Source organism: Pectinophora gossypiella, chromosome 5, assembly GCF_024362695.1.
Source record: "Pectinophora gossypiella chromosome 5, ilPecGoss1.1, whole genome shotgun sequence".
Taxonomy (NCBI): domain Eukaryota; kingdom Metazoa; phylum Arthropoda; class Insecta; order Lepidoptera; family Gelechiidae; genus Pectinophora; species Pectinophora gossypiella.
In genome coordinates, this window is record NC_065408.1 from 2,865,633 (window position 1) to 2,888,799 (window position 23,167).

At 36.1% G+C, this 23,167-nt stretch overlaps 1 protein-coding gene across 1 annotated transcript in view; it reads right to left on the reverse strand.

Annotated features, from left to right (window-relative positions):
* LOC126366633 (uncharacterized) overlaps positions 1-23,167 on the reverse strand; it is a 341,274-nt gene that overhangs the window by 76,768 nt on the left and 241,339 nt on the right. Inside the window, exons 5-7 of the mRNA XM_050009822.1 lie at positions 11,049-11,210; positions 6,689-6,805; positions 3,809-3,983 (exon numbers count right to left, since the gene is read on the reverse strand). Of these exons, the coding sequence (XP_049865779.1) occupies positions 3,809-3,983; positions 6,689-6,805; positions 11,049-11,210 (454 nt within the window). The remainder of the gene's footprint in view (positions 1-3,808; positions 3,984-6,688; positions 6,806-11,048; positions 11,211-23,167) is intronic.

The window sequence follows — 23,167 nt, forward strand, 5'->3', positions numbered from 1 at the left end:
GTGGAATTGGTTTGCACTAGACGTATTCAGATGCCCTGTTTACATCGAGGAATAAAAATTCTCGCGATCAGAACGCTAGACTGCATTCCGAGTTATATGAGGTTCGAAACGGATAATTTCGTTCGATAGGTATGGTTCTTTTCTTCAAGAGTAAGACATACTTTACTTGCCTGTGTTATCACATGACGTCTTCAATTAAATTAGAGTTAGGCTTTAAAAATATCATATCAAATATATCAAAAATATCAGGAGGAGGACCTGGGTTCGTGCAATGTCTCCGAGAACGACACACCCGATAGAGCGAAGTGGAAGAGAAATACGAAGAAGCTAGACCCCACCATCAGATGGGAATAATAAATGCCAAGGAGAGAGAGAGAGAGGGAGGAAGCATAAGAAGTGTGTCAGGATCGAAGCGAATGGAATTCCATACTATGCTTTGTCGTGCTTTTCACAGGGTCCGCTTATCTAACCTGAAGATTTGACAGGTGGGTCGTTCTTCTTTTTTATCGACAATAAAAAGACATTTTCCCAATTAATCGGACTTAACATCTTAAAAATTATAACGGCAATAAATATTTTAAAACATCATATAAAGATCTGTCCGTAAAGGACTATTTAGTGGTGCTCTTTATCTTGGTAACATACTTTTCTTTGCAGGCGTATTCCAAAAAATATTGTGACAGAGTGGCCCTTTTCATCGGAGACAGCATTTCAATATACCACTCTGTCACAAAATTTTGTGAAAAACAATGAAGCTACGTTAATAACTAATTGAGGAACCGATTAGTATTTTGCTTGTATTTTGAGTGTAATAAGATAACTATATTTTTGGACAATGGAAACATGAAATAAAATTCTAAAACATAACTTATCAAAAGCAGAACGTAAGACAGATCATTGTCGATAAAAAAGAAGAACGACCCAGGTCCGGTTTTTTACACAAGCGACTGCCTGTCTGACCTTCCAACCCGCGAAGGGAAAACCAGCCCAATATAGGTTAGGCCACATACCCCCGAAAATGCGTTTCAAGGGAATGTGGGTTTCCTCACGATGTTTTCCTTCACCGCCGAGCACGTTATCATTTATGATCCAAACATGAATTCGAAAATAATTTCGACAATTATTGGTTAGGCCTTTGCTGGAAGCGTTCTACCAACTGGGCTACCACGCCTAAATAAATAAAAAAAAGTAATTGATAAATAAAAACGTTGATAAAAAATACGAAAGCATAACCGGCTCTACTCAATTATTTCTGGGTCTGGCAAAGCCGGACATTTTTATCGGCAAAACTGTGACTGGATTGTATCGTATGACTGACAGGCATTCGGTCGGCGATCGCGACCCGTTCAATTTTCTATTCCACTGGAGTATGAAGTCGATTGAAGTGAAGTTGATCTGACATTATAGACGGGGAGATATGATGGAGGGCTTTTTCCGTGAAAAAGAACTTTGCCTGCAAATATGCACGTAGCTTGTCTGTACTTGAAATGTGTGGAAATGGGACAAAAACTACTGTTTCAGGTGTGATAAATGGGAAATAATTTTAATTTCATATTTTCTTTTTAATTGCCAGTTTTTTTGTTAAAATCCTGACCATAAATATTATAAAGAAACTCGTATAATATTACACATAATGAAATAAAAATGAATTAAAATAAATGAAATAAAAGATCCTGATTTAAGAACCTGACCATAAATATTATAAAGATTCTGTATAAAGTTACAAAAGGAATAGAAAACTACAAAATATACCAACAAAGTTTTCTTTATATTCTGATTCTAGTAGTACCTATGTAATATTAATAATAATAGGCTACTTGACAACCTAGTCAAATGAGATAATTTTTACGAAACGTCAAAAGGATAGTTTTCTTTGGAGTTTGTATGGAAAATTGTGGAACTGTCCTGTGACGTCATCTATAAAAGCGAAAAAACGTCGAAGAGAAAAATGTGATTGATTTTTGATCATCCTAGATTACTAGGTTAAATATATAAATATACATATTGTCTTATATCGTAATTTTTAATTTTTAAAACAGGTCACAATTTTATTATAATAATACAATTTGTCACATAATCAGTAACATACATAACTTCGTCACGTCCAACTACGCGTTTAAGTGTTCTGATTCTGACCTGGTTCAAACGAACCCATTACACTAGCGGCATTGCCCCGTTGCTCAGCCACTGACAGGCGTTGGACCAGGTAAGACGCAGACCTAGGGTCACCCACTCTGATTTTGAGTCTCCAGTCGATCTCCCTGATCAATTCCCTCGCCTCGCTACCCCAAGGACCTGCAGTCTCAAAATTGGCTAATATTATTTTTATTATCTAAATATTAATCTAACTGCCATTACAGTCAGGTTGTGTCATGACATAGGCCTCATCTAAAGCACACCCTAGACACTTCATAAAAAAATCTTCATACAATAAAGACGTTATCGTACACGCGCAATTATGTGTGTGACGTTTGATGCCCTTATGATTGGAGACTACAGTAAGACTATTATAATATCTTATCTTATGTCTAAGATTCCCTCCACATAACTCGATCTTTCGCTGGTTACTTTATACATAGTGTAATGCCGTATTTCTTTCAGTGGACCTTTCTTATTTCCCTGAAAATATACACTTAGGATATAAAAAGTTCAAATACCCATTTATACTTAATTTACTTCCGTATTATATATTGGTTTTATGAGGAATAAATTCGAGTAAAACCTACTTCTCACTTCACTTTCATTTCATTTACTTTACTTCTCTTTTATTAAAAAAACATTACAATAGGTATTACCCGTATTACCTATTAACTTTCCGCCCATTATTTTGGCGCGATTTTTTCATCCCCACACGGACTGGTTTTTAAGATTAAACTATTCTATATTCTTTCTTAGGTTTCAAACTATCTCTACACTAAATTTCATTTAAATTGGTTCAGCGGTATAAGCGTGAAAAGGTAATAGACAGAGAGATAGATAGATTACTTTATTACCTTAATACAACACAAAAGCATGTATGAAAAAAAAGATCAGCTAGGTTGGTGCTAAAATTTCAAGAGATAATATTTTAAAAGAAGTTAGGGTATTATTTTTTGTGAAACGTAAATATTTCATTACATAAAGCTCTTAGTCTATAATATCGTCCACTGGGCCGTGACGATCTGTGAAAGCTTTCAGAGGATTTATTGGTGATTAATGTTGGATCCGGTTGAAATTCGGACAAAATAACCAAGGTAACGACTCAGTTATTTCATTCCCACAGTGCAATAAGTACCTATAATTTATATTTATTGCGGCAGCTTCGGAAATAATTAACTGATTTCGTGCACGTAAATTTCTCGCCTGTTTATTTTATTAAGATCAATTTGAGATCAAAATGCTACATGATATAACATATCATCACGTCTGTATTCTCTAAGGGGTAGGCAGAGGTGTATAGTTTATACCTACACCAACTTCTCGACATTCAAGTCTCGTGTAATAGAGGGCGAGTCTATTGTCATTAACTAGGCATAAATTCTAGAAACTACGTTATATCAATTATTTATGCTACAAACGCGAAATTAGCTACATAATGATTCGAACTCATCCACGGCCGAGGCCGCCTTTGCCCACCTTAAAATAAGTTTATCCTGTAAATGTTTTTATTATTATTATTATTAAAATTCGAATCCATGATATTACGATGTAAAAATCACGCGTTTCCCGAACAGGGCATAGTATCACGAGTTCACAAAATGTTATAAAATATGTTTTTTTTAAGTCGGATGATACTTTTTTTTGATTTTTTTTTAAGCTTAGCACGTACCTGCAGCGTCTCTCGTGCCGAGCACGGAGGCTATCTGCGGCCGCTCCTCGTTGATAACCAGCTCGGCTTGCTCCGTGTACACGGAGTGCACGCTCGAGATGCACGTAAGCCGCAACTGGCCGCGCTCGAAGCTGTCTGGCCGCACCATGAATGATAGCTGGCTAATTGACGCCACCTGGAAAGAGAAAAAGTGCTTTAAGAGTGTTTTGAACCAGAGATATGCTATTTTGCGTTTATATATTTAAGTACAACTTGATCTTGTTGTCTTTGATTACTTGTGGCTCTGCCCACCCCATTAGGGATTACGGGCGTGAGTTTATGTATGTATGTATGTATATTTAAGTACTTCTACATAATATTATACTATAAAAACTTAGGCATGAGGTTTAGTTCTCAATATAAAATAAATATAAAAAAAAACTCAGACATGTACTAACATTAAGACTTAAATTATTAACAGCAGTGGGACGTATATAGGCTGTTTATGTATGTGTAATGTGCACTGTGTATATTATTATATATGTTATATATATATGTATCACAATCACAGTGTATATATATATATATATCACAGGGCACAGGCCTCCCCTCAATCAACGGGGGGGGGGGGGGGGGGCACATTACATAGCACCTATAAATTAATCATTAAGTTAACAAATCAGTCTTTATTTACCCTTAACTGACATATTATATGAATTAAAAAAAAGAAATTAAGCGTTGCTATGGATGCGTTTGATATCCACCAATAATATTCATTGATCTATACAGCATAACACTGGTGGAAACGGATTTATTTAGTACGCCATTTTTAGGGTTCCGTAGCCTAATGGCAAAAAACGGAACCCTTATAGATTCGTCATGTCCGTCTGTCCGTCCGTATGTCACAGCCACTTTTCTCCGAAACGATAATAGCTATACTGTTGAAACTTGATAAATATATTATGTGTATTCTGTGAACCGCATTAAGATTTTTACGCAATGATATAAAAAAACAATGAATTTTGGTGGTCCCCATACATAGAACTGAAACTCAAAAAAAATTTTTTCATCAAACCCATACGTGTGGGGTATCTACGGTTAAGTCTTCCAAAATTGTATTGAGGTTTCTAATATTTTTTTTTTGTAAAATGAATAGTTTGCGCGAGAGACACTTCCAAAGTGGTAAAATGTGTCCCCCCCCCCCTGTAACTTCTAAAATAAGAGGAGGATAAACTGAAAAAAATATATGATGTAGATTAGCATACAAACTACCAACGAAAATTGGTTTGAACCAGATTTAGTAAGCAGTTTTTTTTAATACATCATAAATCGTAAACCGTAATTTACTTTCATAGTTAAAACATCAAAAGTTACTACGAACTAAAAAATTGCTTTTATTTTATGTCACTAGCTGTCACGGAACCCTTCAGGGACGAGTCCGACTCGCACTTGGCCGCTTTTTTTATATGTAAGTATGCATGCGAAACGGTCACATAGTTTCGTAGCTTAGTTTTCACATCCTCGCAGCGTAATTGCACAACATATCTCTGGTGGAAAAGCACCCTAAGACATCGCAATGGGATGCGTTTTCGTATAAATTTGTCTCGTGAGAAAAGGTATAAAAACGTCTCTAAAGTGAGATCGGACAAAAAGCATGCAGTCTTCAAAAAATTAAAGCTAAGGTAAGATCAAAAGAATTATAATGACTATTACAGAACAGAGAAGGTCGATTTGTGATTTGTTAATTTGCAAAATTCAAATGGCTCCAGTGACATTACGCACCGAATTCTAATGATGACGTCATCAGGATTTTTCAAATTAGCAGATTAAAATCGACTTGTATACGGAAGAATGTTTTCCTTCACCTTAAACTAGATTTATTATATATTCAAAATAATATATAATTAAAATTGACGTAGGGTTTTATTAATTTTACTTGATTTTTTATATGAATTATTGTAGTTTTGCCAGCTATTTGGCCGGACAAATGGGGACCGCGACTATAATTTTCTTCTAATTGTTCACACTTTCGAAGAAATTCAGAGCTGTTATGAGACATAGTAAACAGAGTCATAGTGGGTCTTATAATTCGAGTGTTGATTTATTATTAAACGTGAATTCTCAACTCCACGCTACTGCATAAAAAGTTCAAACCGAAAGAACTTCCAAAGTGCCCAAACAAACCTTTTTTAAAGTAATCGTTTCAGGGCAATATTTCAACTTTGGCTACCTGTTTTACTTAACCGCTACAGGTGTCAAATTGTCGCGCCATCATTATGATCGTTGTCATTTCGAAAGAGCTTATCTTTAATCTATCTCCGAGAGACAAGATCGTTTGTCAACACCCGGCTTGAAAGAAGTAAAGTGTTTTATACCACTTTATTATCAAAGTGAGCGATTTAGTATTAGTAATTTGTATAAGATAGATTTATCGAGATTTTTTTTATGAGAAATTTTCGGTGTTGTTTTTGATTGTTGTCATTTCGAAAGAACTTATCTTTAATATATCTCCGAGAGACAAGATCGTTTGTCAGCACCAGGCTTGAAAGAAGGAAAGTGTTTTATACCACTTTATTATCGACGTGAGCGATTTAGTATTAGTAATTTGTATAAGATCGATTTTTCGAGATTTTTTTATGAGAATATTTCGATTAGAACCAAGTTTTCAAGGGTATCTGAGAGGGCGTTTTTCTTTTCTCGTGTGGGTTTTGAGGTCATTAAACAACCTTTCACACTTAGGGGATGATTTTTAGATGAAATCTATGTTCTTCCCTGGGTCTCAAACTATCACCATACAAAATTTCATCTAAATCGGTTCCGCGGTTTAGGCATGAAAATGTAATAGATAGACAGAGTTACTTTCGGATTAGTAATATTAATGTGGATGTTGTGTGTAGTTACCTTATTAGAGGTTTCCACAGTTGGCATAGGGTCCGTGGTGTCGTCATCCACAGACAGTTCGTGATGCCGAGGAGTTGGCAGCAGGACTGTGTCCTGGCTTGGTAGTAGTTCGCCGTCCTGAGAACAACACGACTATATTAGGCGGAACGTCTTTTAAACAAATTTTTTTTGCACTTTTTTGAAATATATTTTATATATATATATATATATATATATATATATATATATATATATATATCTCAAATATTATAGATCTCACTTTAGAGACGTTTTTTATACCTATTCCCACGAGATGAATTCTTACGCATCCTAGTGCGATAACTTAGGGTGCTTTTTTACCGGAAATGTGTTGTACAACTATGCTGCGAGGATGTGAAAGCTAAGCTACGAAACTATGTGACCGTTTCGCATGCATTTTCGAAAAATATTTTAAATACTTATATAAATATTTTTCAAAAAAGTGCATAAAGAATTTGTTTGTATGTGGTTTGTTCAAAAACTACATTATTACTAAAAAGTATGATGAAAGTTATTTGTTTTTTTTTTAAAGTAGAGGCAAACGAGAAGATGGATCGCCTGATAGTAAGCAATTACCGTTGTCCGTTGACACCCAGAACACCAAAGAGTTCATAAGTGCCTTACCGGCCGGAAGTATGTTCTTTTTTATTTGTATTCGTTTAGTACTATTAAGTATTAATAATAGTATCTACTACATAATAATATGACTTCTCTTATATGGGTTGTTCTTCTTTTTTATCGACAATGATCTGTCCTTCGTTCTGCTTCTGATAAGTTATGTTTTAGAATTTTATTTCATGTTTTGATTGTCCAAAAATATAGTTATCTTATTATACTCAAAATACAAGCAAAATACTAATCGGTTCCTCAATTAGTTATTAACGTAGCTTGATCGTTTTTCACAAAATTATGTGACAGAGTGGTAAATTGAAATGCTGTCTCCGATGAAAAGGGCCACTCTGTCACAATATTTTTTGGAATGCGCCTGCAAAGAAAAGTATGCTACCAAGATAAAGAGAACCACTAAATAGTCCTCTACAGACACATCTTTATATGATGTTTTAAAATATTTATTGCCGTTATAATTTTAAAGATGTTAAATCCGATAAATCGAGAAAATGTCTTTTTATTGTCGATAAAAAAGAAGAACGACCCATATACATTGTCACAGGGACTGTAACCTGGAGACGGACAGAGAGCAGCAGTAACTGTCAGTACTATTCAGAGGCGGAGGACAGGAGTCCTAGTATGGCTTTGAAATAGACTACTCTGGGCGCCATCCCACTCGCGCCTGATAGAGTACTGCGGGGCGGAAGGCAAGAGGGAAACCACGGCCCTATTTATCCCTAAAAAAGCATAAAGAATGCTACACCGACAAGATCGTGTCTCTTTTATATACAATACTATTATTTAGGTACCTATTGATTGTCAACCAAAAAGCATTTGTCTTAATCATCCTTCCACGGCTATGTTCCAATTTTGTTTCAAAAATGGAACGCCAAGTAAGAAATAATAATAATAATAAACATGTTCACGACAGCATGATGATTGCGTCGAATGTGTGACGTCACGAGGGCGTGACGTCATTAATCTATGTCGGAAACCAATTACAAGAGCCGAGGTATTGTTGCACATATTACGCTCGAGATATAAACTCGTGATGGTTGCCTGGAAGAGACTTATTATGGTAAGCCGCCTATTGCCTTTTCGATTTTATTTTATTGTCTCTTGTTTTTTTGTTATGTGCCCCATTCTTGCAGTCTGTGGTCGGAACTCAAACTACCATAGAACAAGTCACTTCCTTGTAACTTGAATATTTCTGAACCAATATTGATGAAACTTATACTCATCTCTAAGTTGGAGAACACTTAGTAAAAGAAGTATTGCAATCACACATGTTGAAATGTATTACATTGTATTTAGATTTAATTTGTTTAATATGTTACAAGTTATTTAAATGCTGTAATGTTATCTATTATATTTTAATAATTGTTTAAAATGTCTATATGGCCCTGCAAACAGAAAAAAAATATTGCAATATGATTTGTAGTTTTTGAGAAATGTATGTACAAACATACATATAATATACACTTTCCAAATTTATGTGTTAGAAAGCCCACATAGACTATCATATAAGTACCCACAAATATTATACAATTCCGACAATAGTACATACGTATGGGTCAAATTGATGATCTCCTTCCTTTTTGAAGTCAGTTAAAAATCACTCCAGGATCCCCAGTTTGGTTAGGACATTGTAGACTGATCACCCAACTATCCGAAAGTAAAATGAATCGTGGTTAGGAGGGTACATTATGAAGTCCCGGCTTATAATTATGGGTACTTTAGAAAGTATTTAGGTGTTACAAGAGCCATAATTATCAGGGGCCTTTGGCGGATCAATAGCTCTGATACCAGGGTTGATAAGGTTGGTTATTGATCTTACAACCCGCACGAAAGAAGTAGAAGAAAAGTGGAATAATGAAGGATATTTAACATTCATTATTATCTACTTATGTCTACTAATTAACTAAGATGGACAATTCGTCTCAAGTTTGTTAATTGAGTTCTGTGATTTCGTCTTTGAACTAATTATAATTAAATTAAGACAACGAGATCTCTCAAATGGTCTTAAAATAATAATAAAAAAAAATACTTTCACAAATACAATTAAGGATTGGAACAATTCGTCTTCATTTTCTCAATATAATTTTGAGAGGCACGCAGAGTAATTATTTATCATAAAATTAGGTCAGGGGGTCAAACAAAAGTATTTTTTGGAAATGCATATAAAAAAGATATAGCCAAAGGATTGGTGTTATTATTTATTTATTTATTTGTACACAATAGAACACAGAAAGAAACACACAAAGAAATCAGACAGTACAGGTAAGCTTATCTCTAAAAAAGAGATTTCTTCCAGCTGACCTACTACGATAAGGATACATGCAGTGTATAATACTACAGATAGACATACCTACATACGCGTACAAATCTTATGAAATTACAAGAACAATTACACTTACTAATATAAAGACAAAAAAATATATCTACATTTTGGATATATTAACTCCTGATTCAGTCATAACTGAAGTCCTTTAGACTAAAGTAAGACCGAGAGGGGGTGAGGTAAATCAACCTCGGCGGCCGGTATAAATTAGCGCGGGGCGCAGAGTAACCGTTATAGACCGGTATTATACGCTTATACGCAATGCCTTGACACATTAACATTATAACTTTTTTATATTATGTGACTATGGTCGAGACGTCGAAAGACGTCGATGGAAAGACGTCGAGGGAGGAGGAAGAAGTCATGGCTGCGGAACATCCGCGAATGGATCGGCGTTACAACCGTAGAACAGCTGTTTCGTCTTGCTTCTGACAGAGAAGAGTTCTCAAAGCTGACGGCCAACGTCCAGTAATGGACAAGCACTAGAAGAAGAAGAAGAAGAAGACTATGGTCCGTGCTTCGGAGTGCACGTTAAGCCATTGGTCCTGGTTATTAGCCGTAAAAACACCTCCACTAACCCGCAATGGAGCAGCGTGGTGGAGTATGCTCCATACCCCCTCCGGTTAATTGAGGGGAGGCCTGTTCCAGCAGTAGGACGTATATAGGCTGTTTATGATATTATGTGACTATGGTAACATCACAATCCAGCAATGTCATCTGAGGTCAAAAGAGGGTCCGCTTACCTAACCTGAAGTTTTGACAGGGCTGGTCTTTTTAGAAGCGATTGCCTGTTTGACCTTCCGACCCACGAAGGGTAAGCCAGCCTAATATAGGTTAGGTCAACTCCGAAAGGTATTTCTCGAGAATATGGGATTTTCTTTATGATCTTTTCCTTTAACTCTGAACTCTTTGACATGTGGACAATTATTATGATCTAAACAAGAATTCCAAACAGAGTAAAGGAAAAAATAATATCTTACTGGAATCGAATTTACGACATCAAGTGTTCTTCCAATTGGGCTATCAAGGGCCAAGAAGATAAAAAAAAAAGTTAAATAACTAAAACCCGACCACGGAAAAAATACGCTCTAAAAAGTATGAAACAAGAAAATAGGTATATTTCTCTGAAATTCTTCCGAATAGTGATGTTTAGAAGATAGCCGTGGTCCTCTGCCGTGGTAAGCAAACTCTTAGGACAGATTGACATAGCCATATTACCCACATTATAACAACCGGAAAATCAAGACGCTTCTTGGGACACCTCATTTGTTAAATTCTGATAGATGACTAAGAAGTTAGATTGAAACAGACGAGAATACACACACACATACATAGCGCCCAAACACAAAACCCTCCTTTTGCTTCGCGTAAGGTTACTATCGCTTCACTCACCTGTATAGAATCGACAAACGGGCCAAAGGCCTTCCACGGGCTGAAGATGATGTTGTTATTCTCATCTGTCGGAGGGGGGGTGCTACGTCCCAGCTGTGGGATGTCAATGGAGACAGCTGGGCTGGGCAGGATCCGCTGCTGTATCACTGGCTTTCCTTGAATCTGTAGACAAACAGAACATATATCTTTTATATATAGGTTTATACATTAACTCCCACTCATCACGTTGGGATCATAGATAATTGATGTCACGTGGTTTCCTGGATTTGTGCCCGGTTAGTGGCAATATAGTCGCATCCTTATTAAATGGGGCTTAAGGGCTTGTTACACCTACCTGTATGACAGGCTAGATGCGTCAAGGTCACGGGTGGTTAGCATAGTCCATAAAAAAGTGTTTAAACTTATATTAAAAAAAATGTCATTCAGTGTGCGGTTTTCGAAATTTGAAACTTGTTCTAATTTGAGGGGTTAAAATGGCCACATAGAAGCAATTCATCTAAGAAAGCAATACTGCAATTTGACATTTGCGCATAGGTATCAAAGTAAGTGCGCAATGCAAACAAATGTCAAATAGCAATATTGCTTTCTTAGATGAATTGCTTCGGAGTGGCCATTTTAACCCCCCTGCGCATATAGTAGTAAGTGTGCAACGCAAACAAATGTCAAATAGCGATATTGTTTTTTTAAGATGAACTGCTTCGATGTGGCCTTTTAATCCTGTAGTAGTGTAACACTGAAAAAAACTATCAGTGCATGCGATTCGGAAGAGCTTTCAGCTTTAACAGACGTCATATGAAAGGTACTGTAATAACAATATTCTGTCAGCTTAGTATAACACAATTAATTTCAAGATTATTCATCCGAAATCCTTGTCCTGTCCCGGTTTATAATTTAATTTAGGCCACCTTATTTCACCGCGAGCATTCTCCACAGACAACAAAAGGCTGTCATCCCGAAAGTCTGTTTTCTCACAATCAATTTTGAGTCCCCCACGGGTCTGGCCCGTTTCATGGGCTAAAATAAACTAAATGAATGAATTTTGCCGCCAAACCAACAGGGAGTACCTTGTCAGAGTCAACAAATGTCGACCAGTGGTGAAACTAAGGACATCTGGGAATTAAACTATGATGGTAGGCTGTGAAAACCCGAGTTTAGCCATTTGCCTCTGTCTGTGGAAGGGATGGTTTTACTTTTTGTTGTTATCGTAGATATGACAACGATAAATTGTAGAAATTATATATGCATGTGAAAACAGTTACGTAAAAAGTATAATAGGTATGAATCGTTCAAATACAAAAAATAGACCAAATAAGTGCTTGGTCTAGTTTTTGTAGTAGAGCGTGGCTCTTAAATTAGTGATGATAAAATAAAAGAGAAGGTCAAGAGAAGAAATGCCATCGACAAAGAATCTAAAATAAAGATAAAAATGTAAACAAAGAAAATTTACAATAAAACTGTTATTATTTGTCATTTAATACTCAAATTATATTAATATGGCAAAATACAGCTGATTTAGACAAAATATTTCACAATCGAATGAATATTCCCTAATACTACACATTCTCTTTCTAATGGCAGCAACGACATTATCGTAATCGTAATTACTATAAAGTTCAAGGTTCCTATTTCCACCAGAATTCCGCAAAATAAAGCAACAAAACCAATCAAGGCAGAGACAAGGACACAACGCAATAACACGAATGTACCCAAAAACAATGGCCCAAATAATATCAAATGAAATCGTTACAAAATTCCATTACACGCCGCTTCTCTAAGGACTTACTAGGACGTAGGCTGGCTCCCAAATTACAAATTAAGGGGGCGAAAAGTCCTTCAAGTAACAATTATTCGATAAAAGCTTGTAATTGTACGAACAAATTGTTAATTATTCGATTTCTCCGAATTGGTTCTGATTTTAAAAACGTTTATCTTTGGAACTTCTTTAGCGTTGTTCAGTTTCAATCGACTTATTTTGTTGTTGCAACACCAATTATGTCGGACAAAATGAGATACGAGTGGATCAGATGAAAGATAATGAGATGCTGCCCACACAATAATAAATACTTAGCTTTCTTTCATATTTTATGTCAAATTGCCTTTGCTTTGAGCTTCTTATTGAATGATGGATGGTCATTATATTTATAAATAAAAAAAATAATTCTAATTAAAATACAAAGCACACAAAGCCCGACGCCTATAATACTTATACATCATCATCATCATCACCAGCCCATTAACGTTCCCACTGCTGGGGCACGCGCCTTCCCTATGGATGGATAGGGAGATCGGGCCTTAAACCACCACGCGAGCCCAGTGCGGATTGGTGGTTATTAACGACTGCTAATGCAACCGGGACCAACGGCTTAACGTGCCTTCCGATAATACTTATACATTTCTCATCAAAAAAATCTAAACACCTCATGAATAGATTTCGTAAGGATTATCTGAAAATATTAATTACGGGTATTAGAAATAAACAAATAAATGTCATTTTAGAGAAGGTATTGGTGCTAATTCCTGTAAATACCATCTAATTTTATTTTAAGTTATATCTGTCATTTTCTTATCCGCCGAAAAGGAAAGGGACGGGTAATCGACAAGCATAAAATTTATGGATCACACGTCAATTTTAAGCACAATTCTAAACCAACCGTCTAAAAATTTTACATCCGTCAATAACCCGACACAGTTAAGTAGACAGCACGTCAAACGGATTGCATACCAGCGACGTACCTTTTGATTCGCCCGGGTTATTCATTCATTTACTCATTCTTCCTAAAATTAAGAGCTATGAATCATTCGTCCCTTTCTTTTTCGACGGATATGAAAATGACGGATATAACTTAAAATAAAATTAGGCGATGTCTGCAGGAATCGGGGCCATTATGAGGTTTTTCATTCGTAAAAGTAAAGTTCCAAATTTAAATTACCAATTTTATTAAACTCGTGTTTTGTTTAACAAAAAATCGAAGGTGTTTCGATTTATATGAAAAAAATATTATATTGGGGTAATACAATAATAATCTATAATAATAATGATGGTGAACTGTAAATCATTCTTTAAATGACATAATACGCCATTTCAATTATATGACCCATATTTTTTACAGGAACCATAGTATTTGATACAATTTCAAAACGTTTAATACGATCTACACTGAACTGGGGGGCATGTATGAAAGTGGAGAAAGCAAGAGAAGTATGTCAGGATCGAAGCCAATCAAATTCCATAGTCTCTGCTTACCCCGGTGGGAACTAGGCGTGAGTTTATGTATGTAGGTATGTATTAAGACATAATATAGATTATACAAATATACTTTATTGCACCAAAATAAGGTACGGTCACGAGTACTAATATGTATACATTTATAAAACCATGTCACATTATTTTTTTTTACAAATTAAACAGTAAGTATCATTAAATGTCAAATATGACAGTGCGACAGGGTTCTAAAGTGGCTACATGATATTGCTCATGACTGCACATGGCAAATGGCGGGCTTATTGATTTGATATTATTTTATATGAAAACCTAAAGAGTGAACTACCTCAATACAAACCTATATTACTGAATTGGTCACCTCAGAAAGCAGACAGATAGAATTAGTGTAGGATAGCGCCGGCCGATGATGGAGTGTTGTCATCACTCACAGCAGATATACCCCTGAGGGTAGTAAGGCGAGAAATGTCTATATCGATATGTTATATTATAGAAGTTCCGTGTATTATGTTGTATTTAACGGCAACTTCACAGTTTTAAATGTATATGGGTGTACTGTACAGTCATGAGTAATATCATGTACCCATTTTAAAACCCTGTCGAACTATCATTAATTTGACATTAAATAAAAAAAAAATATTACGGGTAAATTGGACCCAGGATGTTAGTAACATTGATTTCTTACTCACTAATATTAGTATTAGACAGATACAAAATACACACGCATACACAATAAAAATAAGACATACTAATAGAAATGAGCTTACGGTTTAATTTGTCAAAAAAGTTAATATGACATGGTATCAAAGTGTATACATATTAGTACTCGTGACCGTACATGTCATACTAACATTTATTAATAGGGACACCACAGTAACAAATAAAAAAAAAACAAAACACGGAATAACACACGGAAGAACAACTTACACAAGAGATTACAAATAAATATAAAGTATGGCAAATTGTAATTGAGTGTATGGACTCGTCAACAATAGTGGTGGTGTCCTTAATAATAAGGCCTCACTCAGCATAAGCCGCGGCGTGAACCACGACGCTGAAATAAATATTTAAGGTCTGAAATTAATATTTCATCATTCATAAATTACATTAAGCATTCTAAAACTTAGGTATTTATCTTCTGTGAAAAACCGGACCTGTAATCCACATGTTAGGTAAGTGAACCTTTGAGACAAAAGCTATAGATAACGCTTGGGAAAGCAGTCTATACGAAGAACAGGTAAGATCCATTGACCGAAACCGGTCTTCAGGAAATTTACACGCTAAAACATATAATACCACGACCATAAACTATACTATATTATTATATTATATCTGTTTTATATGTGTATATATTTATCTTGTAAAATACTTATTTATGTAATATTAGGTTGTGAGAAGCTGCAGTAGTTTTAGGCGGATGAGACGTTCGTTATGTAAAATTGACGATTCAAAGTGTAACTATGTTACCTATTGAATAAAGATATTTTTGAATTTGAATTTGACTTAGTAATAAGTATACATTTAGTTTACTTGCTATTCATAGATATTAACTCATTTATTGCGTGATAACACCGGCCCACTGAGTTTCTTTGAGGCTGTCCAAGGTTAGCTGGAAGAAATCCCAATTAGGGATAAGCTCGCCTATGCTTTATCTAACGATAAATTATATGTATATTTTCTTTGTATTCTATAGCAATAAAGAGTATACAAACAAACAAACCATACCGCATTGGGGTAGGCAGAACCCATGGAATTCCAATTACTATGATATTGATACACCATTTAAAATAACCTCTCTTCCTAAGAATTTTTGGATCTCGGATTTTATACAACGTTAAAATTTAATACCCTTAGGGTTTCTTGAAAGGTTTCCAAAGGTTAAAAGGTAATAAAATTAAAGCATAAACTTTCGAGCTAATTACATTCGCTGCTTCAGAGTAATAAATATACGTATAGAACCGAGTATTATATTATTTACTAAATTAGAGTTGAAGATTAAACATACGCTGAAGATGAGTGTCTGGAATTCTTGATGGACGCTTATTTTGAACCTTATAGAGGGCAGCAGTAACTATCAGTACTATTCAGAGGACGAGGACAGGAGTCCTAGTACGGCTTTGAAATAGACTACTCGAGCGCTATCCCAATGGCGTCAGACAGAGTACTGCGGGGGAAAAGGCAAGAAGGAAACCACTACTCTATTTTTCCCTAAAATAGTAGCATGGAGAATGCTACACGGATAAGAGCGTGGCTCTTAAATTAGTGATGATGACACTTATTTTATGTGAACTTTCTTCTCAAATGGGGACCGTCATTTCGAACCCCGGTACCGAAATTGCACCAATGAGTTATTAATTATAAGTGCAGTTTTCACTAACACAGTCGGCTCTTCTATTATAGACGTCGTGACGGTTCACCACCTATCACATTGGTCTAACAGATAGCTCGGCGCAGTGTGGGTACTTAGTTTATCTCGCGATAGATGTACCTTTGACTACGCCATTGGGATATGGTAGTGAGCAGTTTGATGTGTAATAAAAGCTTCAATATTATATGCCAATAGGATACAATTATAATAATTAAAACACAAAATAACGGGTTCTTACCGCGTTTCAAACGGGTAACGGGTTCTTACAGTGTCGAAATATCCCCATTTTAAACGGGGTAAGAACCCGTTATTATGTGTTTTAATTATGATAATAACCGCATAAACTTTAAAAAACGTACAATTATAATTATCGATATATTTGTTTCCCATCACTAGAAGAGAAGCGAGCATCCCCGACGGGTTTATTATGAACGGAACTGTCATAGGATGCCTATTATGTGGCAAGGAGTCGTTAATTTTATTTATTATCCGTTATCTTATTGGCGGAAGTGCTTCGTAAATACGTTATATTGAAATGATATCTTTTTATTTTGACGTCTTCTTTGCCATAATGTTACGATCGGCACAGATATGAGCGGAGATTTTTATGGGATATTTTTATTTTGAAAACGTGTATTTTAACGATATATCTACTGGAAAAATCTGTTTAAATTTTGTTTTGAGATTTTTGCGATAGCGTTGTTCGTGATTACCATACGAGACGCTAATACTGTTAATGGCAAAATTCCCAGTGGTCTTATCAGTAAGTCTATTGGGAAGGAAATTCCCAGTAATTCAACTCGTAAAACTACTCGGAAGACTACTGGGAATAGGGGGTATTTTATGTGTTTCTCATTGATCAGTAGGGTTGATAAATTCATTTAAAAAACAATCATTTTAGACGCAATGCTGAGATTCGCACCCAACTAGGAATTCAGCCTGTAGTCTAAAATTTTGTATCGAGGAAAATCTTTAGCGCTCCCCATTTTTCCGACCAACTAGTTCATGTCAAACCGCGGCAAAATATTGTTGTTTTCAACTGTTTATTTAATACTAAAAAAACAACCGCATCTTCTGTTATTGCGAATACAAAATCCATCATGAAATCACCAACAAAATGACTTTTCATAAAATATATTTTCAAAGCAACAACGTTGCAAATGAAAATTGGTTCTGTACCGATTACTTCGATCCAAAATCGATTCAGTTGGAAGTAACGAACCGAAGCTCTATAACTATTACCCTTTGGTTAAAACGGTCGGACACAGACTTCCGTAGCGATGTAGTATTCAGGATTTAGTTGATAGCCAACAGCAATATATAATGGTTTTGATAATCCTAAAGTGATTGAGTCATCAGGTAATATTGGCCCCATTGGTTTAATTTGACATAGACTCTATGAATTTCTGTGCGATTTGAAGCGTTTCGATGATTTTCCTCATTCAGCGCTTATCGCTATCGACTAAGGTCGATTAATTCTTTCACATTATTATCTTTTCACACGACCCCCTGAGTCGAGGTTCGCGCCTAACTAGGCAACCTCAGGCCTGTTGTCTTAAATTTTGTACCTCAAAATTTATCCAACAGGCCTAACACAAGTAAATATTTGCTTAAAAGTTGTCCCAAAAACGAGAATTGTATCGATTTTTGGTAAATAAATAATTTTTGATTTGATTTGATTCAATGCCATTTGCGGCAAATCTACAACGAGTCGCGTTAAAAAGAAAAAAAAATAGCGAACCTATTTAAAGTGTATTCGTCTTAGTTTGCATTAATTGTGTAGACTAGTTAGTTTAAATGAGTCTCGAGATAGTTTGAAGTAAGTGGTTTGAATTGTTACTCAAATAAAATCATTTGTCTAACAAATTGTAAAGGCACTTTTGTTAATTAGTTTTACCTTAATAGACGTAGCTCTTGTGTGGTTTTAATAGAGCTGTGTTCATCGTAAGATGAAATTCGGGTAAAGTACATCTCGAGCTCCTCCGTGCTTCGGAAGGCACGTTAAGCCGTTGGTCCCGGCTGCATTAGCAGTCGTTAATAACCACCAATCCGCACTGGGCCCGCGTGGTGGTTTAAGGCCCGATCTCCCTATCCATCCATAGGGAAGGCCCGTGCCCCAGCAGTGGGGACGTTAATGGGCTGGTGATGATGGTGATGAGGTACATTACAAGGACCAGTTTTTTTACCGTTTATACCTGCATTAATTACTATTATAATACTAACATTAAGTATTTATGTATACGTTTTTGTGATATATTTTTTATGTACACCTAAATTACATTTTAAGTAATTTGGTACTTAATGTTTAATCTATGTACGAATATTAACACATATTTATGAAACACGACGTTCGTGCCTCACCCAGCAGAGTCCACATAATACCAGCGTCGTGGTTCACGCTGCGACTTGTGCTGAGTGAGGCCCTTTTATCTCAGGACGTCCACCACCACCTTATGATCATTCTAATAAACATCCTCCTATGCTTTTTGTAATTGTTTTGTGTCAAATTTCAAATGATGTTATTGTCGTGTCTTTGTATGTGGCATCCTTTTAAAATAAACCATTTCTATTCTATTCTATTTTCTGGGAAAACCACATAACTAATGCTAATTCCGACATCAAAAACATCATAAGAGTAATGACGTCAGGTTGAAAAGAAAAATGGAATTAGCAACACAAAGGACGGGACGCGTTGGGAATAAATTTGCAGTACACAGGCTGCGTGCGCCTCTATTTTAGTAATTTTTACCACCACGGCGCAATGCAACTTTATTGGCTGGGTTTTTGTATATGAATTTCGCTGTACGACCTGCCTGTAATGTATTTTGGAGAAAACATCGCGTATATTTTATACTTTGATTATAATAACAACATGAAAAAAGGCTCACAGACACAGACTACATCCCAATGGTACAAAAAGTCAGGTAGTGCAAAGAGCAAAAGTTCAGTCACTGAGCCCAGCGAATTATTTTGTAAACAGTGGTGAAAACCATTAGTTGTCATAATTATAAAACTTATGTTTTTGTAGATGTTTTTGCTAGTACAGAAACGACATGTAACCAGGAGGTCTTAAGTTAATTTATTACTTTTGCAGCTTATCTTTTTTTTTTGACGTGACTTATTGTAGATTTGCCGCAGATGGCATTAACTACTTGGCTTAAATGGGGAGCGCTGAAGGCTCTCACCCGGAAAGTTTATCGTACATCCATCGCAAGGTGAACTAAGTACCTACGAATTATCGAGCTGTCTGTTAGGCCTAGGTGAAAGGCGGCCGATAAAGGTCGAGCCAACTGTATTAGTGAAAACTGCACATAAGATAAATTAATAACTCATTGATGCAAGTTCGGTACCGGGTTTCGAACCGACGCTAGTTTGAAAAGCAAGCCATTATTGTTGGGTAAATTATTAATTATAATTATCCAGTGTAAATACAAATTGGAATTTAATGTAACAGCATCGCAATGGAATGAGCCATGTTTTATTAAGATTCAATCAGTGTCGTGTTTTCATGTTGAGTGCATGAAATAATAATTGGGATGTAATGTATTCATTTCGTATTCATGAAGTATGTTTACCATGTTACCTTTGGTATTGTAAAGAAGTGGGATTGAATGAGAAACGTATTGAATATGTAATAACATATTTACAACGTGGCGTGAACAGGAAATGATACAAATGAAACCCTGTTGTAGGAATACCAATGAGAACAAAGGCTTGTATTATTGGAAAATGTACATAATATCACATAAACAGCCTATATACGTCCCACTGTTGAGCACATACCTCCCCTCTATCATCCGGAGGGTGTATCTCCATACACATACACCCTCCGGATGATAGAGGGGAGGTAGCAGCGTGGTGGAGTATGGGAGCATACTCCACCACGCTGCTACACTTATTTACAATGTATGTGAATATAATAATAATAATATAATAATAATATTTATTCAGAAAAAAAAGGTACAATTTTTACAAAATCAGCATTACATTTTTAGTGTAAGTTTACAATTTTTACTGAGTTTACGTTTTTCAGAGGCAATATCTATGATTCTTACACTAGGCAAAGCCTGTATCGTAAGAATCATGTTCAATACGTTTATAAACAACAGTACATACTATCTAAGTCTCCGTTTAGGACAAAAGATGGAGAACTACTGAAAACGTTAAAACTAACTTGAAATGAACAAAATATAATTAAAAAAAAAGGTAACAAAAGATAAAATACACTCTGTAAGACTCTACTTAGAACGAAAGTAACTAGAAATGTTGAACAAATAAAATTTAAATGTTAAACAAAACTACAATTACGAATAACAAAGGCTTACAATTAAGAGATCGGTAATTAATTATGAGATCATAATAGAAATTTAAAGGAATAAGTAAACATGTGATGAAGTAAGTCTGTGAGTGAGTGAGGGGCTTAGTAATTTCCATTAGGAAATTTATCTATCAAGTTGTCATTCCAAGGATTTTTTGTGTCCTCATGTTCTGTAAGAAATAAAAGAGAGTGGGATTGAACCTGCGACAGCGGTTCTCATACAAAATGCGCGTTAGGTTAGGTTATTTATTTATTTAAAAAAGTACAACCACATCACACATATTGAGCTTATTCCATAACTTAACTAGGTATTCTGACTGATATGTGTAACAATAACGGTGTACATAGCACTCACAATGTATAAACTAATTTACATAAACTAATATAATTATAAACTAATTAGCAGAAAGGTTATTAAACTTAATGAAACTAAACTAAATCAAAACATACAACTTTGGTGGTAGACTTAAAATCTTAACTCAAAAAGTGTCGAATAATTTAGGTTAGGTTAGGTTAGAAACTTTGGAACCTCTTTCTTTTATTCCGTGGTCGAACCCCGGTATTATCGCGTCGCATCGACTAATAAACAAATAAATAATAATAATGATTATGATACGATTACTTTCGCAACGGCCGGTCATAGGATGGGTGACCACAAAAAAAAGTTTTCATCTCGAGCTCCTCCGTGCTCCGGAACATTAGCAGTCGTTAATAACCACCAATCCGCACTGGGCCCGCGTGGTGGTTTAAGGCCCGATCTCCCTATCCATCCATAGGGAAGGCCTGTGCCCCAGCAGTGGGGACGTTAATGGGCTGGTGATGATATTGACTAGACAGCCAAACGATACATTTTACCTATTTGGAAATTGGATTTCAGGATAATATATTTGATATATTCCGATAGGTATTCCTAAAAGGGAGTGCTATTCATCTATTCAGTGAAACCGCAAAACCTACACAAGCTTTACATTTTAGTAGGCCACAGCCTATTAATATTGTTTTCAATCCACCCTATTTGTTCGATGTGTACCAATTTCAACTGATTATATAAAATATATGTTTTTATAGCACTCATCTGTGCTTAGGGGAACTAACAAAGATAAAAAATAAATAGTTAATAGTTAATTAATTATTAATAATTATCTATTATTTTTTGTTTATTAATTATTTAGAGGAGCTCGGTGGCGCAGCGGTTAACGCGCTCGGCCGGCGATTGTTGAAGTAAAGAAACATTCGCAAAGGCCGGTCATAGGATGGGTGACCACAAAAAAAAGTTTTCATCTCGAGCTCCTCCGTGCTTCGGAAGGCACGTAAAGCCGTTGGTCCCGGCTGCATTAGCAGTCGTTAATAACCATCAATCCGCACTGGGCCCGCGTGGTGGTTTAACCCTTTCACGGACAGAGATCATGGGTCATTGATGGTTCAAAATAGGTAATATGATACCTTGGAATCGGAACGTCATAAGACGTTCTGTCCTTGAAAGTGTTAAGGCCCGATCTCCCTATCCATCCATAGGGAAGGCCCGTGCCCCAGCAGTGGGGACGTTAATGGGCTGGTGATGATGATGATGATCCCAGGCGGACGTATACTTTATGAATCGTGAGCCCTTCTAGTGGTACAATCTATGTTACATGTAATGTAATAGTTTCTAAGCAGATTCTGTAAAATCCACTTTACAAGTCCTTTTATTGCTATTTATGGTATTTTATATTTTTTTTATACAGGAAGTTATTGACATCTTTACGCGGCGTGGCACGTTAAGCCGTTGGTCCCGGCTACCACTTACTGATGTAAGTACGTAGTCGTTATAATGAATGACAGGGGCCTTTGGCGGCTCAATAATAACCCTGACACCAGGGTTGATGACGTTGGTAATTCACCTCACAACCACCTCAAAACAAAGAAGAAGAAGACTGCTCCATTACTCTGTTAAATAAATAACTATTTCATATTGTAAGTACCGTCCTACATTATATATTATTACCCAAAGGGTTCCTATGCAATAGTGCTGCCTTTTGTACTCAATTGAAACTCATCATCAGCCGTACGACGCCCACTGCTGGGCATAGGCCTCCCCCAAGGATCTCCACGACGATCGGTCCCGCGCTACCCGCATCCAACGGCTTCCCGCGACCTTTACCAGATCGTCGGTCCACCTTGTAGCGGGCCTACCCACTGAGCGTCGACCGACACGTGGTCGCCATTCCAGAACC